This window comes from Vipera ursinii (assembly GCF_947247035.1).
Source record: "Vipera ursinii genome assembly, chromosome: 2".
In the NCBI taxonomy this organism is placed as follows: domain Eukaryota; kingdom Metazoa; phylum Chordata; class Lepidosauria; order Squamata; family Viperidae; genus Vipera; species Vipera ursinii.
The window spans coordinates 276,521,464-276,547,515 of NC_139513.1; the positions used below are offsets into that span (position 1 = coordinate 276,521,464).

The window sequence follows — 26,052 nt, forward strand, 5'->3', positions numbered from 1 at the left end:
GCCAAGACACGGGGGGGAGGCTCAGCTAATCTCAATGTACACATGTTGTACTTTGACAATAAAGGTTTATTATTATTATCGTTAGATTTCTTCCACCAAGACTCGTCCCTAACTTATTCACTACCTTAAATCGGCTAGGCCGCTAGGTAAACAAAGGCAGCTTGACTTTCGCAATGCCTCTTGGGTTCTGTAGTCCACTCGTAACCATGACGGGCCGCAAAACCTGCTCCTGCGCAAGCGCGTAGCCAAACGCGATGCCTCCTGGGTACTGTAGTTTCCCTCCTTTTAAAGGCTGTGATGTAGTCGTGGTAGGTTTTCGGCAACGTGGATATGTTTTCCCAGGCTTCCTCGCGCGCGAGGGACGAACCGCGGCGGAGAACGACGGCGCGGAGCCGGAAATGTCAGAGGTTTCTGCGGCTCAGCTGGTAGCCGGCTCGGTTCCTTCCTGCGGAGAGCCGGACTTCCTCCGCCTGAAGTGTAGGAAGCCGGGAGTCTTTGGGAGCAGCCTCGGGAAGAACTCCTACTGAACGGAAAGCCCGGAGTCCTCGGCTCGGGGACCAGCAGTGACCCAGCGAGGAGTGGGGACCCCGAGAGGATGCAACCGGGGAGTGCCCAGCCCCGTCTCTGCCGAGTAAGTCCAGGAAGCCTCGTCCTCCCGCACTGGTTAGCTTTCTTCTCTTCGGCCCGCCCGGGCCGGCCTTCCCCGATTCGGCGCCCTATTGTGTATTGGACTACGGTTCCCATCACCCGCAACCCGGGAATTTGGAGATTCGGGCAGAACCAGCGGGCACCAAGTTGGGGAAGGGCATTTTCTTGACTGCAAAAGAGCCTTGGTGGAGCAGTGGGCTAATGCCTCCTTAAGTAACACCAGCTGCCTGCAATTAGTGCAGGTTCGCATCCCACCAGGCTCAAGGTTGACTCAGCCTTCCATCCTTCCGAGGTAGGTAAAATAAGGACCCAGATTGTTTGGGGTAATAAGCTGACTTTGTACTAATGCCACTTGGGGGGTGTATGAAAGCCCTAATAAGCAGGCATATACATAGAATGAAGGCTATTGCTAAGCTTGTAAGCCGCCCTGAGTCTTCGGAGAAGGGTGGGATATAAATGGAATTAAAATAAAGTAAGTACAGTAACCAGCATATCCGGGAGGCGACTGTAGTAGAATTGGAGTGAAATCTTCCTAATTCTAAGGGGTATTTTTTTTAAAAAAAAATAATTACTAACAGGACGGGTGCTTTAAAGTCTTGAAAACCGGGCAGCTCATTCTGGTTCTGTGGGATTCTCTGCTCCATTATTATTTTTGGCTTGCTTAGACCGGATATAGAAGTGTGCTAAATAAATGTAGGGCATGGATGTGAATAATTATCAATGGATATGTATATATTCTGGCATTACCTGTTGCCAGCCCTACCCATGCATGTTGATCTCTTCTCACAGATTGTTGCTTATTTCTGTCCACCAGTGTTAGATGAATAGAAGTGCTAGAATTCACTACTGCAGCACTTTGAATCTTAGGTGGAGTGTGTGTGTGATAGTTATATATAATTGAGTTTGTGTGTGTGTGTGTTTGTGTGTGTTTATCCACACATGAAGAATGTATTGTGGTTAAAGGACAAAACATAGTGGTGCCTTGGTATTCATTGTTAATTGATTCCAGGAGGTGCAATGAGTACTAAAAATGATGAGTACCAAACAATCTTTTTCCCATAAGGCAGTCGACACAAGTTCTAGCTTGTGCATTGCGTACCAAACAAACAATGAGTCCTGGGATAAAATTTTCACATCAAATTCAGTTTCACAGCAGTTGAGTACCAAGTTACCACTCTAAGGATAAATGTGCCTGTATTAGAATGGTGATTGGTTCCTGTGCAAAATTAGCAGTGCTGCTTTTAAAAAGTTCATTACAAAGCAGGGAAACCAAATCAATTTCTGAAAGGCAAGCTTGCAAGTGCCAAGGGAGATGAATGTGAAATGCACACTGAGCTCTCTTTGAACTGCCAATTTGAATTTACAGCTTCATTTTTTACACGTTATCTTGTAGGAGAGACAAGTTTACAGATATGGTGTATAGTGTTTGCTTAAGGTTTTATCTTACTACTTTTGAAATGTTACTATGCTTTTTTTAGACCAGCAGTTGCTTAAGCTTTTTTCCTTAGTTACTTTAACTGATTTAATAATACTTTAAAATTATTAAGATATCCTGATGGAAGCTTTTGATGGTTAGCTTTTTATCAGTACCTGTGTAGTAAGAATTACAGTATAGGATAAAAGTTCACTATCAGATTTTAATCTTCTCGTCTCTGCTTATGATAGCAATATGTTATAACAGCAATATGTACTACTTATGCGATCATGGTTTGAAATTCATTTCCAATGACTTAATAAGAACTGACAAATGAAATAATGAAGCATAACATTAACAGTTGGTATTCCAGATCTTACTTATTCTTTAAAATATATCCTACCTTTCTGCTACAATATGACTCAAAAGTGCTGACATAATGTCATCTAAAACGGTCATAGCACAAATCAATAAAGCAATAATTAAAAAAACAAGAAAAACAATCTAAACTGGCTCAAAGGAGCAGGGAGAGAAAACGGGGCCAGAAACTCAGTCATCTGAAAGGTCTGTGATCTAGGGAAAAATAATAATTCTTGAGTGGGACATCATAGGGAGGGAGGGAAGTCTGTGGCAGGATAACCAACCCTTGACACAACCACAAAGGTCACATTCTGCATTCATGTCAGAAAACCTTTGAACAGATGGATTATGCAGAATCATCTTGGAGAACAAGCAGGCAGGATTATCTAGTAGGAACTGTTTCCTTAGACCAGGGGTAGGCAACCTGAATCGGTGAAAGAGCCACTTGGAACCGGTTCTCTCACTAAAAAAACCCCTGGGAGCCGCAAAATACACGTGCGCATGCGCACGTGCGAGCACATGCGCAGAACAGGATTTGATTAAAGTGGAGCTTTAAAGGTGCAGAGCAAATTTCCCCCTCCATCCCCAGAGGCGGCACAAAGCAGAGAGGCGAAGAACGTGGAAGAAGAGGAAGGAAAGAAAGAAGATATAACCTTCAGCAAAGCAGCTTCCATGCAGAAGAAACACATTTGCACTTATGTGAGCAGGCATGTCCCCCCACAAGCAGCTCCCCCTCCCCCCAGCTTCCCCTGAGCCAAAAAACTCACCCTGCCTTAATTGCAGGCAAAACCTGCAGAAAGCCCAACCAGCCCGTGCAGATGCGCTGCCTGCTTGCCTTTCCAAGGCACCCCAGGAAGGGGGGAAAACACCCAAATATCCCCACGGGGTTACGGAACCTCTTTACAGATTGAGGAGGGGCGGGGGGACTGGGAAAAATGCAAAGAAATATACACCACGCGGGCCTCCCACCCACACGCCGGCCTGTGCGCCTCTCCGGTCTATGTACAGAAGGGGGGAGAGAAAATCGCCCCTTCCTTCTCCCTGCCGGGGCTGCTAGCCACAGCAAGGAGAAGGGGAGGAAATCGCCCCTTCCTTCTCCCTGCCAGGGCTGCTAGCAACGGCGAGAAGGAAGGGGGGGAAAATGAGCCTTCTCCCATGGCGCGGAGAAGGAAGGGCGGGAAAAACCCCACCCTACTCACCTTTTTAGTTCTCCCGTCTCTTCATTCTGCCAAGTGCATTTAAAAAAACAAAGAGGTTTGTGGGTAGTCCCACAGACGGTTTGTGGTCCGTCCCACAAACCAACCAATCAATTTAAATTTTTCAAGTTTTTTTGTGAGAAGTTTAAATTGATTAAAATTTTTAGTGCCACTTTTATTTTAATTTTTTTTAAAAAAAAAAGAGGGAGGAGGCCTGGGAGCCGCATGGGACGGCTCAAAGAGCCGCATGCGGCTCCGGAGCCGCAGGTTGCCGACCTGTGCCTTAGACATTTTGGTTGTGAGTCATTATCAGTTTATATTGCATCTTTTCTATAAGAAGCATTGTCTATATTATCTTTTAAAACTCCAGCGCTGTCTCTTGTATGAGGATAGAAATACATATACATGCAGACAGTCACATATTCCATACAGAAATGCATAAAAATGCATAAAAAGAGGGGAGGTCTAAAAGACAAAAGAGTCTCTCAAGCGTTGCATAATCCCAGACACTCTTAACATGCTATTCGCTATAGATTAGCAAAACATGAAATGTGGCCTTTCCTCACTTGAATGCTCCCTTCCCTCTTCTTTAAAGTTGCTTTTTTTCTTATGACAGAGCTGTGTAAGTACAATAGCTCCTCCTGAAGAAAAACAGTTGAAAGCAAGGGATCTTGTTCTCTAAAGCAGCCACAGGTTCCCCCAACTCCAGATTTACTACACTGTTACTGTACTCCCATCAACCTGAGGCAGCAGGACCAATAGCCATTTGTAGAAGAAGTACAGAGGTTATTCAGGAACTGAAATAGCATTTAGATCAGTGCTTTTATTCTGTGGTTATTAAAATACAGTGACATCTGATGGTACGGATCAGGGTCCAATGTGGTAGACAAGTTAAATGGATTTTTTTAACCTTTTCAGCTGAAAAGTGTATGTTTATTACAAGCCGTATTCTATTGTATTTAAATCATTGTTTTGCTGTTTATTACAGATGTAAATCCTCTTACAAACTAATATATGCTGGTTGGAATCAGTGGATAATAATGAGTGGTGCAGCTTTGGGCATTGAGATAGTTGTTGTCTTCTTTTTGGCATTAATCATACTACAGCGATATGGTGACTTCAAAAAGCAGCACAAACTTGTGATTGTTGCAACACTATTAGCTTGGTATCTTTGTTTTCTCATAGTCTTTATACTGCCCTTAGATGTCACTACGGTAAGAATTTTTGTATTTATTTTCTCCATTTTAATAAAATTTGATTATGATTTTTCCATAGGATTAACAGATAAGGATTTACTCTTATTTGGACATAATTTATTTTCAAAAAATTCACATCAGATATCTAACTAATATCTAATGTAAATGTGCTTATTCAATAGTTTGAGCCTATTCACTTTATTACACTTTTTTTAAATCAACAAACATATAGTAAGGATACATTCTCTCATTACATACATTTCTCAATGAGTTGCTGAAAAGCAAAGGATGATTGGCACACATCAACATAGCAAAATTGGGGGTTTTCATTTTGGGAAGCTGATGTATTTGATGAATATGTCTTTATAACTCTTATTTTATTTTTGTCCAATTGCTGACTTTTTGTTTTCTAGACTATATACAATCGGTGTAAGCGTAATATGAATGAGTCATACATATATCCCACCAACAGTGGATCAGAAGTGCAACATCAAGACATTAATCCCACTCAGAGGTACCAAGACATATCAAAGTTAAATTCTTTTTTGGTCTGAAAATCTCGACATTCTTGTAACATTGGCAGGGCAAAGAAGAGTCTCTCTTTTAACTTAAATGAGAAAAATGTCATGAGAATGTGAAGTTCCCAATGAGATATCAATAAAAATAATTAAAGGTAGTATAATTTGGCATAAAGATGTTGTGATGTGTTTTTTAATTATTACATAACATAGTACAGGTAGCCCTCGACTTACAACAGTTCATTTAGTGAGTGTTCAAAGTTGCGACACTGAAAAATGTGACATGACCATTTCTCATAGTTAACACCTTTGCAGCATCCCCATGGTCATGTGACCAAAATTCAGATGCTTGGCAGTTGGTTCATATTTATGACTGTTGGATCATCTTTTATGACCTGACCAGCAAAGTCAATGGGGAACTCAGATTCATTTAACAACCAGGTTACTAATTTGTCAACTGCAACGATTTATTTAACAACTGAGGCAAGAAAGATTGCAAAATGGGGCAAAATTCACTTAACAATTGTCTCAGAAATTTTGGGCTCAATTCTGATTGTAAGTCGAGGATTACCTATAGAAAGTGAACCAATCAGTGGTTCCATGTCCAGTTCTCACTGTTGCTTCTTGGCCCGCATACAGGTTTCTCAAGAGAAAAATAAGATGGTCTGGTATGCCCATCTCTTTAAGGACTTGCCAGAGTTTGTTATGTTCCACACAATCAAAGGCTTTAGCATAGTCAATGAAGCAGAAGTAGATGTTTTTCTGGAACTCTGTAGCTTTCTCCATGATCCAGCGTATGTTGGCAATTTGATCTCTGGTTCTTCTGCCTCTTCGAAATCCTGCCTGTACTTCTGGTAGTTCTCGATCCACATACTGCTGGAGTCTAGCTTGTAGGATTTTAAGCATAACTTTACTAGCATGAGAAATGAGTGCAATGGTGCGATAGTTTGAACATTCTTTGGCACTGCCTTTCTTTGGAATTGGAATGTAAACTGATCTTTTCCAATCCTGTGGCCACTGTTGAGTTTTCCAAATTTGCTGGCAAATTGAGTGTAGCACTTTTACTGCATCATCTTTAAGATTTTGAATAGCTCAGCTGGAATACTGTCACCTCCACTAGCTTTGTTGTTGCTCAGCTTTTCTAAGGCCCACTTCACTTCACACTCTAGGATGTCCAGCTTGAGGTCAGTGACCAACTCATCGTGATTATCAGGGATGTTAAGCTCATTCTTGTATAGTTCTTCTGTGTAATTTTGCCACCTCTTCTTAATCTCTTCTGCCTCTGTTAGGTCCCTGCCATTTTGGTCCTTTATCATGCCCATTTTTGCATGAAACGTTCCCTTCATCTCTCCAATTTTCTTGAAAAGATCTCTGGTCCTCCCTATTCTATTGTTTTCTTCTATTTCTTTGCACTGTTCATTTAAGAAGGCATTCTTATCTCTTCTAGCTATTCTCTGGAATTCTGCATTCAATTGGGCGTATCTTTCTTTTTCTCCCTTGCCTTTCGCTTCCCTCCTTTCCTCAGCTATTTGCAAAGCTTCCTCAGCCATTTTGCTTTCTTGCATTTCTTTTTCTTTGGGGTGGTTTTGGATGCTACCTGTTGTAGAATGTTGCAAACCTCTGTCCATAGTTCTTCAGGCACTCTGTCTATCAGATCTAATTCCTTAAATCTATTGTCACCTCTACTGTATATTCAACAGGGATATGATTTAATTCATACCTGAGTGGCCTAGTGCTTTTCCCTACTTTCTTCAGTTTAAGCCTAAACTTTGCAATGAGAAGCTCATGGTCTGAGCCACAGTCAGCTCCTGATCTTGTTTTTACTGACTGTATAGAGCTTCTCCAGCTTTGGCTGCAGACCATATAGTCAATCTGATTTCTGTGTTGACCGTCTGGTGATGTCCATGTGTAGAGCCGTCTCTTGGGTTGTTGGAAAAGAGTGTTTGCTATGACCATCATATTCTCTTGACAAAATTCTATCAGCCTGTGCCCTGCTTCATTTTGTACTCCAAGGCCAAACTTGCCTGTTATTCCGCTTATCTTTTGGCTTCCTACTTTAGCATTCCAATCCCCCATGATGATAAGGACATAATTTTTGGTGTTAGTTTTATAAGGTGCTGTAGAGCTTCATAGAACCGGTCAATTTCATCCTCTTCAGCACCGGTGGTTGGGGCATACACTTGGACTACTGTGATATTGAATGGTTTGCCTTGGATTTGAACTGAGATCATTCTGTCATTTTGAGGATTGTATCCCAGTATTGCTTTTTCTACTCTTATTGACTATGAAGGCTACTCCATTTCTTCTGAGGGATTCTTGCCCGCAGTAGTATACCTGATGGTCATCTGAATTAAATTCACCCATTCCTGTCCATTTTAGTTCGCTGATACCTAAGATGTCGATGTTCAGTCTTGTCATCTCTTGTTTGACCACATCCAGCTTTCCTTGATTCATGGATCTTACATTCCAGGTTCCTATGGAGAAAAAATCTTTACAGCATCGGACGTTCCTTTCACCACCAGACACATCCACAGCTGAGCGTTCTTTCGGCTTTGGCCCAGTCGCTTCATTCTTTCTGGCGCTACTAATACTAGCTCTCTGCTCTTCCCCAGTAGCATATTGGACACCTTCCAACTTGAGGGGCTCATCTTCCAGCGTCATATCGTTTTGCCTCTTCGTACTGTCCATAGGGTTTTCATGGCAAAGATACTGGAGTGGGTTGCCATTTCCTTTTCCAGTGGATCACGTTTTGTCAGAACTCTCTGCTATGACCTGTCCGTCTTGGGTGGCCCTGCACGGCATAGCTCATAGCTTCATTGAATTACGCAAGCCCCCTTTGCCACGACAAGGCAGTAATCTATGAAGGGGATAGAAAGTATGGTATTTGTTTAAAAACAAAGTGAAAACAAAAAGTCATCACTGTGAATATTTCCTTTTTACTTGGTTAATTACTTGTATTTAATGCAAGTATACTTTATTACATTTTTCACTTATAAATTCCTGCGTTTCTTTTTGTTCTCCAAAGTAGGACACTTTATAGTTCTGGCCTAGATCAGCAGTCTCATTCAAAATGAATGAGACAGATGGCAGTATAAAGGGAAGCAGTCATTGTTCTAAAGCCAAAGGGCACAAAATTCAAGCCAGTTTATATTGCAACAGATCATTGGTGACGCTTTTTATGAGTCATGTTGTTACTACTATTGGCTGAATAATCCAATTTATACTGTAATTAGTAACTCAAATGGTAAACATTTCGGTTTGGTCTGAACATTGAATGAGTTCCTATTCTGAGCTTTTTTTACTTTGAGTAATCAATTTAATTTGCATGTATGATCCTACGATGCTGAATAGTTTAATGGGCTCTATTTTATTATTCTATAATTCATGTAGTCCTTGAGTTACATTAGTAATTGGGAGTGGAGTTTTAGTCACTAACAATGTAGTCATAAAGTGCAACATCACATGACTTCATTACTTAGCAATAGTAATCCCAGCATTCCACACTGCCATTGTTAACAGAACCTCACTAGAGGTTAGTCAAGGATCCACCATATCTGGTTTGGTCCAATCCAGTTCTGAGCCTCAATTCTTCCAAGTTAAGAAACTGCCTTCTCTTCAACTCTCTCAATCTCCTGTCCCCCCCCCATGTGTATGGTGTAAGTATATGTAGATATATGTATATACAGTGTGTGTATGTACACAAACACAGTATGTATACACACAATCACAGAGTGTATGTATGTGTGTGTATATGTATACACAAACACACACACACACACACACATATACACACACATATATTCTCTGTCTCTCTGTGTGTGTACTGTTTCAGGCACCTTTTTTATTTTTCTTGCAATTTGTGGGGCTCCTGTGGGGTATGTGAGAGGCTCATTATTGCTTTACATTGCAGTATAGCCTTTCTTAGAACATTGCTTCCCCATAAAAAATTAGTGCTGTGTTTTCTATATTATGCATATGTTTGATGCTAACTCTCATTGTCTTTATAGTAAACACATATGTTTCAAACCATGGAGTTATATCCCTGATAGAATTATGCCCATTTTTTGGCGTGTTGTATACTGGACATCACAGTTTTTGACATGGTGAGTATTGTGGAAATTTCCGGAATGCTTAAAACAGCCTAAACTAAAATATTCAAAAGAACAACAGTCTATATACATTTGCATATTTTATCACTTGAATGTTTATCATTAATGTGGAGTGTTGGGACATTTTAATTGAAAGACAAGTTTGCCTACCAGGAAGTATCAAACTTCTTTACATTAGGTCACGTAGGTTTTAAGACAGTCCTTCTCTCTATTCTAGCCAAGTGAAACAATCTTATTTAAGCCATCAGAGTAACTAAACTGAGGAAAGAACTTGGCTTTTCTATAAAGCAGCTGCTCTGTTCACTGAATCAGTTGGATGTACTTTTCTGTCACAGATAATGACAAAATATAAACTTGGTACCTGCTGCTAATGATAGATTTACTTAACACGCCAGTCCTGTAATTCTGAAATCAGTTCTATGAAGAAACGGTTTCCTTCCTTTTGATTTATTCTTTGGACCTTAGAATAAGATGTTTCCGAAATATTATAGCTGCCAGTTTTTCTGTCTATATGTGTATAAGTGCCAAGTACTTACTTTTGACCAAGGAAAAAATATATATTCATTTTGCTCTTCATTCCTAGGATTCTGTTACCCTTTATGCAGTCCTATGCTAGATCAGGAGGTTTTTCCATTACTGGGAAGATTAAAACAGCGTTAATTGAAAATGCTATATATTATGGAACATACCTTTTGATTTTTGGGGCGTTTTTGATATATGTAGCTATAAATCCAAAAATCAGCTTGCAATGGTAAGTAATATCGCTAAGCCTTTAGTATTTTAAGATGTTGTATATTTACATTGTTATTTAGTGATTGGAGGAGATAAAACTTATAGCTATGTTGTTGAACTTGATTTAAGATTTGATTTTTAATTTCATATCTAGTTGCACGTATTTACTTATTGTAGGTTTTTCTTGTGGATGAAAGGAGATTGAACTTCCCTGATCCAATATGGCTCTTGCCTCTTACTAGTTAAGGCAGTGGTTCTCAAGCTTGGCAACTTTAAGACTTGTGGACTTCAACTCCCAGAATTCCTGAGCCTCAGTGGGGCTATTTCTAACAGGGACTAAAATAATGTATCAATGTATTCTTTATTGGTAGAAGCAACTTGCTTCTTTTGCATTAATTATTAATTATTTATTTAACAAATTTATCATTCACTTAATTATTTAATTATGGAAATCGATGATTATTAATCATGACTAGAAGCTGCAAAAGCTGAACATTTAGTTTCAACCTTGGCTGAGTAGCTTAATAGATTTGTACTGAGAATGTAAGCCAACGAGACCAGTTGCTTCACCGGCTCAATACGGAATGCTTTTTCTCTGGCAAAAACAGGTGTGTCTGTCATGTTAAAAAAAACGTTTAAAAAAAACCCAAAGAAACCCCTCCATTTAAAATTTGAAACAGCAATTTGCTCTTACCAAGAGTCTTCCAAGGTTGCTCCTACTATAAAAGTTGGCTTCCAGTTCATACCATTTTTGGTTTTGGTGCAACAGCATTAGAACACTTCAGTAAAGTCAAATCACCCATTTAATACTTGGAATGTTTTACGTAATATCAACATTCATATGAACCTCTTGGATATAGCAAATTATTGTACCTTATCAACAATGTATTTAACCGAACTGGAAAAGGAATCATTAGTCAAATAATAAGATAGAAAAAGAATTCAATATCTGTTATTTTTTCTGATAAAAAATGTAGTTTAATTGATTATGGATCAACACGGTATTGATTCTTAGCAGCCATATAGGTAGATATTCTCCAGAATTTTATATAATGGTGGCATAAAATCTTTAGTACTTACTGCATGTGAAAACCCAGCCCACTTTTTCTGTTTTAGGAGTCAGCTTCAGACAATTGGAATAGCTGCTGCCAATACCTGGGGCCTCTTTCTGCTTGTGTTGCTGTTAGGATATGGCTTAGTAGAAATTCCACGCTCTCACTGGAATGGAGCTAAAAAGGGCTATCTTCTCATGAAGACTTACTTTAAGGCTGCTAAACTGATGACTGAAAAGGCAGATGCAGAAGAAAACCTGGAGGATATCATGGAGGCAAGTGAAACCACAGCCAAACGCAGGGATACAAAAGGAAGTAGATAAAAAGATTTTGAGAAACAAAATATACCAAAGGTACATACAATTTCTTGATATCCAGGATAGCAAGAAAGTTAACAAGCAATTTGGATGACGTCAGCTGCAGTGCTATTCAATATTTCTGTGCAAATGGAATGTCCTTGCTGCCTTATTTAATAATTTCTACTCTAATTTTTAAAGATAAAGCCTCCAGCCCCCAGAACGAAAGAGCATAAATTGTGCAAAGTAAAATGAGCATTACAAATTATATTGCCAGCTTTTCCACCCTTTTACTAAAACAGGTTTCAAAATAAATTCCTCAGTGAGCCTGTCTCTGCTTGTAAAAATCTTTTGTAAAACATTTTAAATTTAGCTGAATGCCATATTAAAAGTTTCTCTACATAGAAATTATATTTTAATGGGTTTTTTTTTTCTCCTCGCGTAAACAGGAGGTCCGCAAAGTAAATGAAAGCATCAAATACAACCACCCTTTGAGGAAATGTGTGGATACAATATTAAAAAAGGTAGCTTAATCAAGCAGTATTAAATGTTGCCATAGGGGGTACGAAATTATCAGTCATCATGAGGAGGCTAATTGAAGTCTGGGAAAAGATATTTTCCCTTACTTTTTTCAGTAGAGACTGTAGCACATCTTGATTTAGTCTCAATGCCTCATTGTGCCAGGTCATGCCCACAATTACTGGCACTTGTCCTCAACCACTTAGTACTTTTCACGTGTACACTGCCACCAGCGACTTTGGCAAAAGAAAAGACAAGCCACGCAAAAGCTCGGTACTTTCAGACAAAAATATTCCTGCAGGAATACAGGTAGTTCTTAACTAACAGCATTCATTTAGCAACCGTTTGAAGTTAGAAATGGCACTGGGGGAAAAATGACTTATACCCTTTTTTCACACTGATGATGGTTGCAACAGGCCTGTGGTCACCTGATCAAAATTTGGACGCTTGCCAACTAGCGTCCTGGGGTCATGGTCACATTTTGCGACCTTCAGTCACTTGGCAACTGACTCATATTGATGATGGTTGCAGTGTTCCAGGGTCTTGTGATCATCTTTTGTGACCTGATAAGCAAAGTCAATGGGGAAATCAGATTCACTTAACAACTATGTTACTAGTGTAACAATTGCAGGGATTTACTTAACAACTGTGGAAAGAAAGAGTGCAAAATGGGACAACACTCACAACAACTGCCTCACTTAGCAATGGAAATTTTGGGCTCAGTTGAGTCATAAGTTGAGGATTACCTGTAATCAGAACTTTGAACTGATGTGATTGTATTTCTGTAGTAGGAACTATTTAGATTCCCAGTTTTAATGGAGCAAGGAAACGAGGTAAAAGAAGGAAAACAAAAGCTCATGTATAATAAGAGAAGAGCAGACTATTTTTGGTCTGTTTTTAAGGCTTCAGTTATTTTTTTTCAAATGAACTCTCTGATAGGCTTTGATATAGATATAAACTGCAATATATTTTCTTTTCATTCCAGTGTCCTACAGAATATCAGGAGAGGATGGGTCGAAACATGGATGATTATGAAGACTTTGAAGAAAGATCCAATACTTATCCAACAGAGAAAAGCCTAGTGAAGCTTCATAAGCAGGTAGTTAGATAATGCAAATGGCGTATGAGCTGTGGTGACATAGTGGTTAGAATGCAGTAATGCAGGCTAATTCTGCTAACTTCCGGCTGCCGGCAGTTCGAGTTTCACCAGTCAAGGTTGACTCAGCGTATTATCCTTCTGAGGTTGGTAAAATGAGGACCCAGATCGTTGGGGGGCAATATGGTGACTTTGTAAACTGCTTAGAGAGGGCGGTAAAACACTGTGAAGTGGTATATAAGTTTAAGTGCTATTGCTATATGTTCGATACATCTGACGTTGTAGCAGATGTATAAGCAGAACGTGCAGGCTGGATCACATAAACCTGTGAGAGACTGATATCCCTACATTCCAGGATCCAAATAATCCAAAGGTTCTCTTAGACCTTCTCAAAGATATCTCTGGATAATTGCATCCAACACTGTCTTTGTTTTCGCTTGAATGTATCTGAACTTAAAAGTCATAGTCCAAGAGGTCAAGACTCCAGTAAACAAACTATTTTTATGTTGGTCTTCCCATAATCACACCATAGAGCAGATGACTGTTCAAATGTAGCCTGATACTCCTCAGACTGTATCACTGCATTGGATCTGTTTTGGATTAGGTCCAACAGGGATATGGTAATTTGGCTATACTAGGGTGCAGACATCCTTTAATAACCAGCTATGCCCAACAGTTGTACCCAGTCTTTCTAGGGACTGTACAGTTCTGGAAAATCTATGGACAATGTACATAGAAAATCTGTACAAGAGTATTCAAATGTGATAGAGTCCTAGGACCCACACAATGTTCCAAATAATATATCATTTAGGCCAGTTTGGGATTTTGGGGGGCCTTGATTGTGAATCTAGCCTCTCTGGTGCCTGGAATACATTTCCAGGTAGTCTAAGCAATGCTGTGGTTAAAAATATGGTCACACCATCCCAACAAAATCAATTCAAATCCTCAGCTCCTCTTTGGCCAATCTTTGGAAAGTTATAAGCGCATTTCAGAGATCAAGCAAGAGCACAATATAAAACAGACTAAGATATGATAAATGCTGACTTTTCCTAATCCCTGTAGTGTACCTAAATGCAGATCTTTCAGGTTTGGAGACCAGGACAAGATGCTCTTAATCCTAGACAGTTTTTAGTTATCTTGCTGTCTTTTAAACTCTTATCGTTTTGCTCCTTAAAGCTTACTCCCAACATCCCAGTAGATTCTTTGCCTCTCACAGGATCTACTTCTGTATTATATAATGGCTGCAGATGCCCTGAGTAGGTAGGTTAATCTCAGGTTCCAGAAGATCTTCCCTTCCACTGTAACTCAGACCTGATTCCTCTGTTTCAGCAGCATCTCTTGCATGGGTGTCCCTGGTTTTTAGGGAGACTCCAGCTGATCCTTTGTCAAGATTAAGGGATTCATCTTTTTACCCCTCCCGGAGTCCTGTTGCTTCCTTTTCTACTAAAAATGTCTGCTTCAGTTTTCTTGAATTCAATGTACCGGTAAATTTCAAAATTTTACTTGGAGACTGCAGAGTGGGGGAAAACTTTGTTATTTTCCAGCTCCAGATCACGGATTCAGGGGAATTCTACTTCCAGTTTCCAAAGACGCACAGTCTTTCCAATAGGGAAAAAGGGCTGGCCATCTGACAAAGAATGCCTCTTCCTCATGGATGTGAATTACCGTATTTTTCGGACCATAAGACGCACTTTTTTTCCCAAAAGTGGGGGGGGGAAACGAGGGTGCGTCTTATGGTCCAAAGGTGATCCGTATGGCCAGCCCCAACCTCTGCAAGTGGAGCACGAATCGGCATGTGTTGAGAAACGCCGATCTCACGCTCCTGCACTCTCCCTCGCTCGGTTTCAGCTTCCCTTGCTACAAGAGAAAGCAGGCTGAAACGGAGTGAGGAGATTGCCAGGAACGCGAATCGGCTGATCTCGCGCTGCTGCAATCTGCCTCGTTTCAGCTTGCTTTCTCTTGTAGCAAGGGAAGCTGAAACCGAGCGAGGGAGTTTGCAGGAGTGCGAGATCGGCCGATTCGTATTTCTGGCAATCTCCCTCACTCCATTTCAGCTTGCTTTCTGCAAGAGAAAGCCGGGCTGCAGGGCCGCCTCCGCGGGTACTGCTCTAATGCAGAGAGGGAAGGACAAAGAGGGAGGGAAGGAAGGAAGGAAGGAAGGAAGGAAGGAAGGAAGGAAGGAAGGAAGGAAGGAAGGAAGGAAGGAAGGGACAATGGGAGAGGGAGGGAGAGAGAAGGAGAAAGAATTTTTTTTCTTGTTTTCCTGCTCTAAAAACTGGGTGCGTCTTATGGTCCGGTGCGTCTTATGGTCCGAAAAATACGGTACATGTCTGAGCTGCAGTGTGCAAATCTGGCATGTAATCTACATACTCTTTTTTCCTATGTCTTCATTATATGAGCGTAAGAATTACCGAGTAATGAAGTTAATTTGTGCTGTCTTTTCAAACTCTTTCTGTTTATTTTGCTAGAACAGGTGGGTGTACCTGAACTCAGTTGTCTCAAGTTCCAGTCTTGTTTTTAAACATGCACTGTACTGTAAGCAGGTTGTCATTGTACTTAGACCATGAAAATATATCCACATATAAGCCCTAATTAGCTACGCTAATCAAGAAATAAGAAAAGTGTTGGTGGAAGACAAGTTCCCATGTAATTTAAATAATGTGTATGCAGGAAGATACTTGGCAACCCGAGCCACATTCCTCATAAAAATTATTCCTGTCTTTATTTTGGCATGTGCATGCAAATATTTATTTATTTATTTTAATTCCATTTATATCCCACCCTTCTCCGAAGACTCAGGGCAGCTTACAAGCTTAGCAGTAGCCTTCATTCTATGTATATGCCTGCTTATTAGGGCTTTCACACACACCCCAAGCGGCATTATTACAAAGTCAGCTTATTGCCCCCAACAATCTGGGTCCTCATTTTACCTACCTCGGAAGGATGGAAGGCTGAGTCAACCTTGAGCCTGGTGGGACTCGAATCTGCACTAATTGCAGGCAGCTGGTGTTACTTAAGGAGGCATTAGCCCACTGCTCCACCAAGGCTCTTATATACATGTACATTCATTCTGTGGAGTGGATGTGTATTCTGTTTACTAAGGAAGCCCTTGTTGGAGTTTTGAGGAAATCATCTCTTATCGCATTTTGTCCTTATTGCCATAAATAACTAGGGTATTGTTTTTATTTTGTTAGGTGATTTATTCAGTTCAAAGGCATCGTCGTACACAAGTCCAGTGGCAAATTCTTTTAGAGCAAGCCTTTTACCTGGAAGATGTGGCAAAAAATGAATCCAGTGGCACTCATCAGTTTGTTCATACATTTCAGTCTCAGGAAGCTGAAAACAAAATTATCCAATATCTCTATACACCAACTCTTGGTATGTTTTGTTGTACCCGTAATAGAATACATGTTTTAAACAAAGCCTCTAAAACAGTGAAAAGGATTCAACCCCAGTCCGTCCTAAGTCTATAGCATTATCTTTAAAAATCACTCAAACCTTGTTCCTTATCAGCATTTTCTCTTTAGGTTTAATTTTGCATGTGAGGTCCATCCTGCATCCTCTTACTGTCTGCCCTACCTTGAGATAGGTGCTTCAGCTCAAGAGCTGCTACTAGAAAAGTTACAGGTTGCCTTCGGCTTATGACCACAACTGGGACCAGAAAATTTATCATTAAATGGTGTAGTATATTAAGTGAGGCATCATGTAACTACATCTGATTTTTACAATCTGATTTTTACTGTATCGTTAAGCAAGATGCCAGGTGATTGCAATTTGTGACCGTCTCTGCCGGCTCCCCCCCCATTGACTTTGTTTGTTGGGAGCCAGCTGGGAAGGTTGCAAATGGGACACTGCAACTCTCATAAATGTGAACTGGCAATGGTCCTAAGAGTAAGTCACTGTTTTCAATGATGTTGTAACTTCAAACAGTTGCTGAACAGTCATAAATCAAGGACTAGCTAGCTGAAAGCAGTTTTGAAATGATCTTCATGTTTTCTCCCCTTTTGTCATTTGTTTTGTTTTGCTTTGCTTTAGAATGGTATTGGGAGTGTCTTCTACGACCGTGGTTTCACAGGATTCTCGCCATTATCCTGGCCATCTTTTCCATCATTGTTGTGTGGTCAGAATGCACGTTTTTCAGCCCAAAGCCAGTTCTGTCGCTGTTTGCCGTCTTCATACGACTAGCGGAAAAGAACTACAACTATTTTTACATAGAGGTCAGTGAATGTGATGGTTTGGCATTTTCTGTCATATTTATATGTATGAGCCTATTGTTAAGTTCTGCATTCATTGACTTTGAGGAAACTTAGATTTAAGCTTTTTTGTTAGAGCTAGGCAAGTTTGGGATCAGAAGGCAACTGGTTTGGTCATTCACATGTCACCTGCCTGCAGCTGTTAATTTGAATGCAAATAAAAACTGTAGTTTCTTGTTTTGCAGATGGCTTGCTTTTTTACAATCTTTTTCCTGAGTATCTGCGTTTATTCTACGGTCTTCAGGATCCGTGTATTCAACTATTATTACTTAGCTTCACACCATCAGACAGATGCATACAGCTTGCTTTTCAGTGGCATGTAAGTGTTTAGTTTGCTACTTGTGTTTGGCCAATTGAAACCAATATAAAGAAGGAATGCACTGAAATATAATTAGATCTTGGTCAAAATCTGGAATCCACAATAGCTCTTGATTTAATTTTTAATCAGATTATGTCATCAATTATTATGTATGATAATTATGTAATTAGCAGAAGGAGAATCCCAGAAGCTGTTCCCTGCTGTGCAGAAGAGTCTCATTCATAGCAGACTAAGGGAGGGAAGCACTGGCAAACTGGGCAGAGGGATCTTCTGTACAATATCTCCCTTCTTCCTGTCCATTCCACTCCATTCAGAAATCAACTCCCAACTTTCAGAAGAGTGTTTACCAATAAAAGAGAATATTTGCAGCTCAGGGATGAAATGAACGGTCCTTAGTGCTCTCTGAGCTTGGTTGTTCTCTTGCAGATATTGAAGTCTGCAAGAAAACATCCAGTGCTAATATTAGCACTGATGATGTTAACTAGTTGAGTAAAGAAATGTCTGCGAGAAAACAACCAAGCTCAGAAAGCACTAAGGACCCTCTTCAGTGCTTTCTGGAGGTTGCTGGGAATAGAAAGTAGAAATCTGTTTTGATTCATCTCCTTTCAGTAGCACATACCTATATGCAGTCCAAATAGTGCTTACAGTTCTGTGCAGAGCAGAATACAGGCAGTCATCAGTTTATGATCGGTTGCTTAGGAACCATTCATTTATAAAGAACCCCGGAAAAGCTACTTACAAGCTGGATTTGAAGTTTCAATGGCTGTCCCCCCATGACATAGTCCCATGACCACATTTTGGGCACTTGGGAGTCAGCCTACATTTAGGGTCATCTGCAGCATCCTACTGTCACATGACCACAATGTACAGCATTTTTTTTTAATTGCACCTGGCATTTGCTTCCATTTTCTGGCAAAAAAAAAAGCTGCATAGCGAACGGTGGGTTCTTTTAATATTACCATGGCATTCACTTAATGGTCACCACAAAAAAGGTTGGAAAATTGGGCACAATCACATGGTGATCTACTTAACAACCATGATTTGCAGTTGTAATTGCGGTCTCAATTACAGTAATAATTCGAGGACTACCTGTATTAAGTAAATGTTAACTAACTTCTTCTGCATGAAAAGAATCAAGAAAAGTACGGTACAGTTTACACGAACACTCTTAGTAATATGGAAGGAAGAATTTGAAATTACTTTGCAACTGCTGCTACTTTTCACGCAGGTTGTTCTGTCGTTTGACTCCTCCTCTGTGTCTGAATTTTTTGGGCTTGACTCATATGGATGCAGCAATTTCTCAGAGAACCACAGAACAGCCAACTGCTTATACCTCTGTAAGTTAACAGTATTTGTTTATTTTTGCTGTAGTGTATTTATACCAGGGGTCTTCAAACTTGGCCTTTTTATGACTTGTGGACTTGTGGACTCAGCGTGCCTGGCTGAGGAATTCTGGGAGTTGAAGTCCACAAGTCATAAAAGGACCAAGTTTGAAGACCCCTGATTTATACATTTGATACTAAGAGATTTCCCCAAAACAGTTGAAAGCAGGATTTCAAATCTGGTTGGCCTGACTTGATTCTTTCTTTGGCTATTTTGGCTCAGCCGAAATTGTTTCATTTGCATACAAGTTCCAGTTTGCTATATACTATTTGGTTCTACTGACAGAAGCTTACATGCAATCCCTACAAGGGGAAAATTCATAAATGTTATTAATCTAAACCTATACTTCTTAAGTCCATCACAGGGCAGATGAAATTTAGTGTTGTTATCTGTATTTATTGCATCTAATTAGATAGTAAACTTATAATATGTTTCTAGCAAGGTTGCACTCAGTAAAGCTAATAGAATAAATATGGTGTATAATAATAATGGATTTCTAAAACAAACCATTGTCAGCTTAAGTCCAACTTTAAAGCTATCTAATTTTGGTCCAATATCCACGTAGTGTGGAAATGGGAAATTGCATCTGATGCCTAACAAATGTACTCCATGACTCATAATGATTTTGTACCCAGAAAAGCATCAAATGCTTCATAAACCAAGGCTGGACTAGGATAACGTGGCTTATTTTTGATAGGCACATTCGTTTTCCTTACCTTTTCTGGGGCCTGAATTATTAAGGAACAGGATAAATGTATGCAGAATATATATTAGCAAGTAAAGGTTATGACCTTGATCATTTATGATGATGGGCACGTTAGTCCAGCTTGAGCCAGCCTTAGATGAGACATTAATGCCTTAACAATCTTCTTTTCAAAAACCAGAACATTTCAAGGACTCAATTTGAGGCGGTCTCACAATCTCCTTGGTGAATTTAAATATCTTTTCTTGTAAATGAATTATAATGGGAAAAAAAGTTCTAGATTTGTCAAAATCTATAATGAATTTATAATGGAGCATGCTGATTCTATCCTGATATGGACAGTCTCATTAAACAAAATTTAGTGTACATTTTAGTAAGAAAAATTGGGAATTAAGACTCCTTCCAAATGCTCTGGTTTGTAAGTTGTACCTGCAAGGCTCCTGCTATACGTTTATCGTTCATCAAAAGGTGACAAAAAATAGAGATGGTTGAATCCAGTCAGTTTTCCAACATTGTGTAGGAATACTTGTGCCTTAGCATATCTCACCTGAGTTCTGGGTTTGCATGCAGAAGTTGAAGGTCAGCCTGGCTTTCTCAGATGAATGCCTGACTTAGTTGCACTTTCCACTGTTACAGATTCTCTCCTTTCTTATACATTTATCTTCTTATTTATACATCATCATTCCATCTGGGTAATAAAACAGCATTCAGGATTACATTGTATTGTGCCATTTTCTTTTGGCAGAAAACAGTCACCAGAGGGTTAACCTATAGCTGAAAGGTTGAGCATGTGCAATTGTTTTTACTTCTTTAATATATAGGATTTGAAGATGAATATCAGACATAAAATATTCTTCCTTCCTTAATTATATTTATAGATTTGTTTTTTAAAAAAGCAATAAATATACTATTTATTCTCGCAGTGTTAAATTATAATCTAGTTTTGTGTAGTATAATGAACTGTCCACAGAATGCATACTGTCTAAAATTATGGATAACAACTTTATTTAACTTTCAGTATATAAAGTGTTTTGAGCGAAGCAGCAAAACGAAACCTGGCTTTACTAATATCTCTTACTTTTTGCTTCCCAGATTATGGGATCAATGAAAGTGTTGTCCTTCATAGCAGATGGTTTTTATATTTATTATCCCATGCTGGTTGTCATTCTCTGCATTGCTACTTACTTCAGGTAGGAAGTGGGTTTTTAAAATTTGTATTGTTTGGATATTGTATGTTCTGAAATTTTTCTTCCTTTCTCATATGAACTGGCCTTTCTCAGCAAGTTCAGAAAATGTTGAAAAAGTTAAGTTTTAACATCAGCTTGAGTTTTCCCTCCCTTTTCCCAACATGTAAATTTTAGAGTTGCAAGCATAATAACCAGTAATTGTTTGGCTGGTGATAAGTAAAATGAATTTGTACCACAGAAAATACATAGTTCTCCTGCTTGACACGTCATTAGAATGTTACTTAGTTCACACGCTTTACAAAGATATCTTAAACATATTTTATGTTTTATCTATCTTGACTCTTAATTTCAATTCACGTAAGTTTGTGAAATAATCATTTTCATTTTGTTGACATTGGATTGGGCCAGTGACTCTAGATCTGGAAAAAAGCTGGTTTCTTTGCCACCCCCTCCCCCTTTTGTCTCCCATGGCAATAATTCCATAAAATGCTGCATAAATTCCTCTCTAATTATTATTATTATTTATTTAACTTATATACCGCCCTATTCCCGTAGGACTCAGGGCGGTTTACAGGGCAATTAAAATCATACCATACAAAAGTTTAAAAAATTAAAACAGTTAATTAAAAGTTAATTAAATTTAGAGCCCAAAATTTAAAAAGTTAAAACATTAAAACCCAATTAAAACCCCTCAGTCTAGGCCCAACAGCCCAAAGAGCCAAGTTTTCAGGTCCCGGCGGAATGAGCGGAGGTCGGAGGCAGTCCTAAGTTCCATCGGAAGTTGGTTCCAAAGGGCAGGCGCACCCACAGAGAAGGCCCTCTCTCTGGGAGTCACCTGCCGGTTCAGGCGATTCTAGACTTAGCAAGCTACCGTATATACTTGAGTATAAGCCGAATTTTTCAGCCCACTTTTTGGGCTGAAAAAATCCACTTCGGCTTATACTCCAGTCAACAAAAAAAAGAACTTACCGAGGACTTGCGCGCGGCCAAGCTACTTTGCCTGACGCTGCTGGGGTCGCCCGGGCGCCTCTGCTTGCCCTCAGCAGCACCTGGCCCGGAATCACATGGGAAACAAGCCCGGCAGAGGAGCCGAAGTGGCGAGCAGAGGTGCCCGGCCCAGATCCTGCAAGGCCCGGCCGAGACACGCCCCCAGCAGCGGAGCTGCTCCGGCTCCTCTGCCGGGCTTGTTTTGCATGTGAGCTACTTTGCCTGACGCTGAGAAGACCCGCTTGGGCACTCGGGTTGGTGTCAGTCTCCGCAGGCCCTTCTCGTTTCCAGGAACGTCAAGCGCGCTTGGCTCCCCACCCCCACGGCAGGGCAGGGCAGGGCAGAGACTTGCTCGCCCTTCTGACGGCCCTGAAGAGAAACGAAGGGCTTGCAAACTCCCCGCGAGAAGCTGGGCGAAGCGCGCGGCTGGGCGAGTGTGTGCCTGCGCGCGTATTTACGAAAGAAACGCTCCGAGAGTTCTTCTTTCTCCGCCCCCTTGGGGGGAACTCTAGCGACTGCTGTAGCCGCGCTTCTCTTCTACTCTCTCTCTCTCTCTCTCTCCCCTCCCCACCCCGCATTCTCCTGCCTCTTCGATTGCGACAATAAAAGGGCGAAGGGTGCGCTGGTTTCTTCCTCCTTCCTCCCCCCCTCCCCTCCCCGATTGTCAGGTGAGGCAGCTGGAGGTCTGGCCGGGAGATTGTAGCCGTTTTGAAACGCCGCGTCTTGAAACGCCCGATCAGCTGATTTTCGGGTGGAAGAGCCGCGGCTTGAATCTGTTTGCATCTGCCTGAATTAGACCGAAACGGCCTGAATTTGACCAGAGTTGCTTTGTAATGGCTGGAGGAACTGCAGAGGAGGTCTTGCTGGGAGATTGTGGCCGTTTTGAAACGCCACGGCTTGAAACGCCCGATCAGCTGATTTTCGGGGCGGAAAGAGCCACGGCTTGAATCTGCTTGTATTTGTTTGAACTTAACCAGAAACGGCTCGTAATGGCTGGAGGAACTGCGGAGGGAGTGAATGCTCTTCTTTCTCCGCCCCCTTGGGGGGAACTCTAGCGACTGCAGTAGCCGCGCTTCTCTTCTCGGCTCCGAAAATAGGGATTTCTACTCTCTCTCTCTCTCTCTCTCTCTCCCCTCCCCACCCCGCATTCTCCTGCCTCTTCGATTGCGACAATAAAAGGGCGAAGGGTGCGCTGGTTTCTTCCTCCTTCCTCCCCCCCTCCCCTCCCCTCCCCGATTGTCAGGTGAGGCAGCTGGAGGTCTGGCCGGGAGATTGTAGCCGTTTTGAAACGCCGCGTCTTGAAACGCCCGATCAGCTGATTTTCGGGTGGAAGAGCCGCGGCTTGAATCTGTTTGCATCTGCCTGAATTAGACCGAAACGGCCTGAATTTGACCAGAGTTGCTTTGTAATGGCTGGAGGAACTGCAGAGGAGGTCTTGCCGGGAGATTGTGGCCGTTTTGAAACGCCGCGGCTTGAAACGCCCGATCAGCTGATTTTCGGGGCGGAAAGAGCCACGGCTTGAATCTGCTTGTATTTGTTTGAACTTAACCAGAAACGGCTCGTAATGGCTGGAGGAACTGCGGAGGGAGTGAATGCTCTTCTTTCTCCGCCCCCTTGGGGGGAACTCTAGCGACTGCAGTAGCCGCGCTTCTCTTCTCGGCTCCGAAAATAGGGATTTCTACTCTCTCTCTCTCTCTCTCTCCCCTCCCCACCCCGCATTCTCCTGCCTCTTCGATTGCGACAATAAAAGGGCGAAGGGTGCGCTGGTTTCTTCCTCCTTCCTCCCCCCCTCCCCTCCCCTCCCCGATTGTCAGGTGAGGCAGCTGGAGGTCTGGCCGGGAGATTGTAGCCGTTTTGAAACGCCGCGTCTTGAAACACCCGATCAGCTGATTTTTGGGTGGAAGAGCCGCGGCTTGAATCTGTTTGCATCTGCCTGAATTAGACCGAAACGGCCTGAATTTGACCAGAGTTGCTTTGTAATGGCTGGAGGAACTGCAGAGGAGGTCTTGCTGGGAGATTGTGGCCGTTTTGAAACGCCGCGGCTTGAAACGCCCGATCAGCTGATTTTCGGGGCGGAAAGAGCCACGGCTTGAATCTGCTTGTATTTGTTTGAACTTAACCAGAAACGGCTCGTAATGGCTGGAGGAACTGCGGAGGGAGTGAATGCTCTTCTTTCTCCGCCCCCTTGGGGGGAACTCTAGCGACTGCAGTAGCCGCGCTTCTCTTCTCGGCTCAGAAAATAGGGATTTCTACTCTCTCTCTCTGTCCGCGTCAGCACAGACAGCTGATCGGCGGCTGAAGGAGACTGCGAGCGGCTGCAGAGGTTCCGCGGCCGCATCAACAGCTGATCGGCGGCCGGAAGAGATTGTGGACGGGCGCAGAGGGTCCGCGTCAGCACAGACAGCTGATTGGTGGCTGAAGGAGACTGCGAGCGGCTGCGGAGGTTCCGCGCCGGCACAAACAGCTAAGGGGCAGCCAGGGACGTCTACCGGTGGTCACGCAGCGCGATCAACTGAGCGGCAGCTAGAAACAGCCGCCGACGGTCGCACGGGCCTCACAGGACTTTTCGGGTCCGATGGCGGCTTGGAGAGTGTGGGTGGCTGCTTCGCAGACCTGGCGGTTGTAGCGGCATGCAAGGTCTGCGAAGCAGCCACCCACACTCTCCAAGCCGCCATCGGACCCGAAAAGTCCCGTGAGGCCCGTGCGACCGTCGGCGGCTGTTTCTAGCTGCCGCTCAGTTGATCGCGCTGCGTGACCACCGGTAGACGTCCCCGGCTGCCCCTTAGCTGTTTGTGCCGGCGCGGAACCTCCGCAGCCGCTCGCAGTCTCCTTCAGCCGCCGATCAGCTGTCTGTGCTGAAGCGGACCCTCTGCGCCCGTCCACAATCTCCTCCGGCCGCCGATCAGCTGTTGATGCAGCCGCGGAACCTCTGCAGCCGCTCGCAGTCTCCTTCAGCCGCCGATTAGCTGTTTGTGCCGGCGCGGAACCTCCGCAGCCGCTCGCAATCTCCTCCGGCCCGCCGATCAGCTGTAACTGCGGCAGCGGGTCTGGCGTTCGCCCGCCGAACAGTTGGGGGGTGCGGGCGCCAATGGGCCTTCGGTGCTGTGCGGGCATTGTTGGAAGTGCTCCCCTGGTCCCCGTAGGGCTTGACACCCCCATTTCGGCTGCTTCGCAAACTGCTTCCTCCACCCCACCCCACCCCACCTCACCCCTCCCCCGCAAAAGATGCCGGGTCGACAGCGTTTTTTCTACCCGGAACAAGCAAACGCTGCCCCAAAACTGGGACGTTTCAAGCCATGGCTCCTCCGGCAACAGTCGCTTAAGCTGCAGTTCATCCGGTTCCCCCAGCCTTTCCAAATATTCCAGGCTGGAGCATTCACTCCCTCCGCAGTTCCTCCAGCCATTACGAGCCGTTTCTGGTTAAGTTCAAACAAATACAAGCAGATTCAAGCCGTGGCTCTTTCCGCCCCGAAAATCAGCAGATTGGGCGTTTCAAGCCGCGGCGTTTCAAAACGGCCACAATCTCCCGGCAAGACCTCCTCTGCAGTTCCTCCAGCCATTACAAAGCAACTCTGGTCAAATTCAGGCCGTTTCGGTCTAATTCAGGCAGATGCAAACAGATTCAAGCCGCGGCTCTTCCACCCGAAAATCAGCTGATCGGGCGTTTCAAGACGCGGCGTTTCAAAACGGCTACAATCTCCCGGCCAGACCTCCAGCTGCCTCACCTGACAATCGGGGAGGGGAGGGGAGGGGGGGAGGAAGGAGGAAGAAACCAGCGCACCCTTCGCCCTTTTATTGTCGCAATCGAAGAGGCAGGAGAATGCGGGGTGGGGAGGGGAGAGAGAGAGAGAGAGAGAGAGAGTAGAAATCCCTATTTTCGGAGCCGAGAAGAGAAGCGCGGCTACTGCAGTCGCTAGAGTTCCCCCCAAGGGGGCGGAGAAAGAAGAGCATTCACTCCCTCTGCAGTTCCTCCAGCCATTACGAGCCGTTTCTGGTTAAGTTCAAACAAATACAAGCAGATTCAAGCCATGGCTCTTTCCGCCCCGAAAATCAGCTGATCGGGCGTTTCAAGCCGCGGCGTTTC

At 42.6% G+C, this 26,052-nt stretch overlaps 1 protein-coding gene across 1 annotated transcript in view; it reads left to right on the top strand.

Moving 5' to 3' along the window:
* The first annotated feature begins 400 nt into the window (after positions 1 to 400).
* Positions 401 to 26,052, top strand: part of LMBRD2 (LMBR1 domain containing 2) — a 37,509-nt gene continuing 11,857 nt past the window's right edge. The window contains exons 1-13 of the mRNA XM_083354592.1: positions 401 to 631; positions 4,607 to 4,832; positions 5,228 to 5,328; positions 9,340 to 9,435; positions 10,025 to 10,192; positions 11,290 to 11,500; positions 11,971 to 12,045; positions 13,026 to 13,139; positions 16,331 to 16,514; positions 17,172 to 17,353; positions 17,575 to 17,708; positions 18,937 to 19,045; positions 20,887 to 20,984. Of these exons, the coding sequence (XP_083210718.1) occupies positions 4,659 to 4,832; positions 5,228 to 5,328; positions 9,340 to 9,435; positions 10,025 to 10,192; positions 11,290 to 11,500; positions 11,971 to 12,045; positions 13,026 to 13,139; positions 16,331 to 16,514; positions 17,172 to 17,353; positions 17,575 to 17,708; positions 18,937 to 19,045; positions 20,887 to 20,984 (1,646 nt within the window). The 5' untranslated portion in view covers positions 401 to 631; positions 4,607 to 4,658. The remainder of the gene's footprint in view (positions 632 to 4,606; positions 4,833 to 5,227; positions 5,329 to 9,339; positions 9,436 to 10,024; positions 10,193 to 11,289; positions 11,501 to 11,970; positions 12,046 to 13,025; positions 13,140 to 16,330; positions 16,515 to 17,171; positions 17,354 to 17,574; positions 17,709 to 18,936; positions 19,046 to 20,886; positions 20,985 to 26,052) is intronic.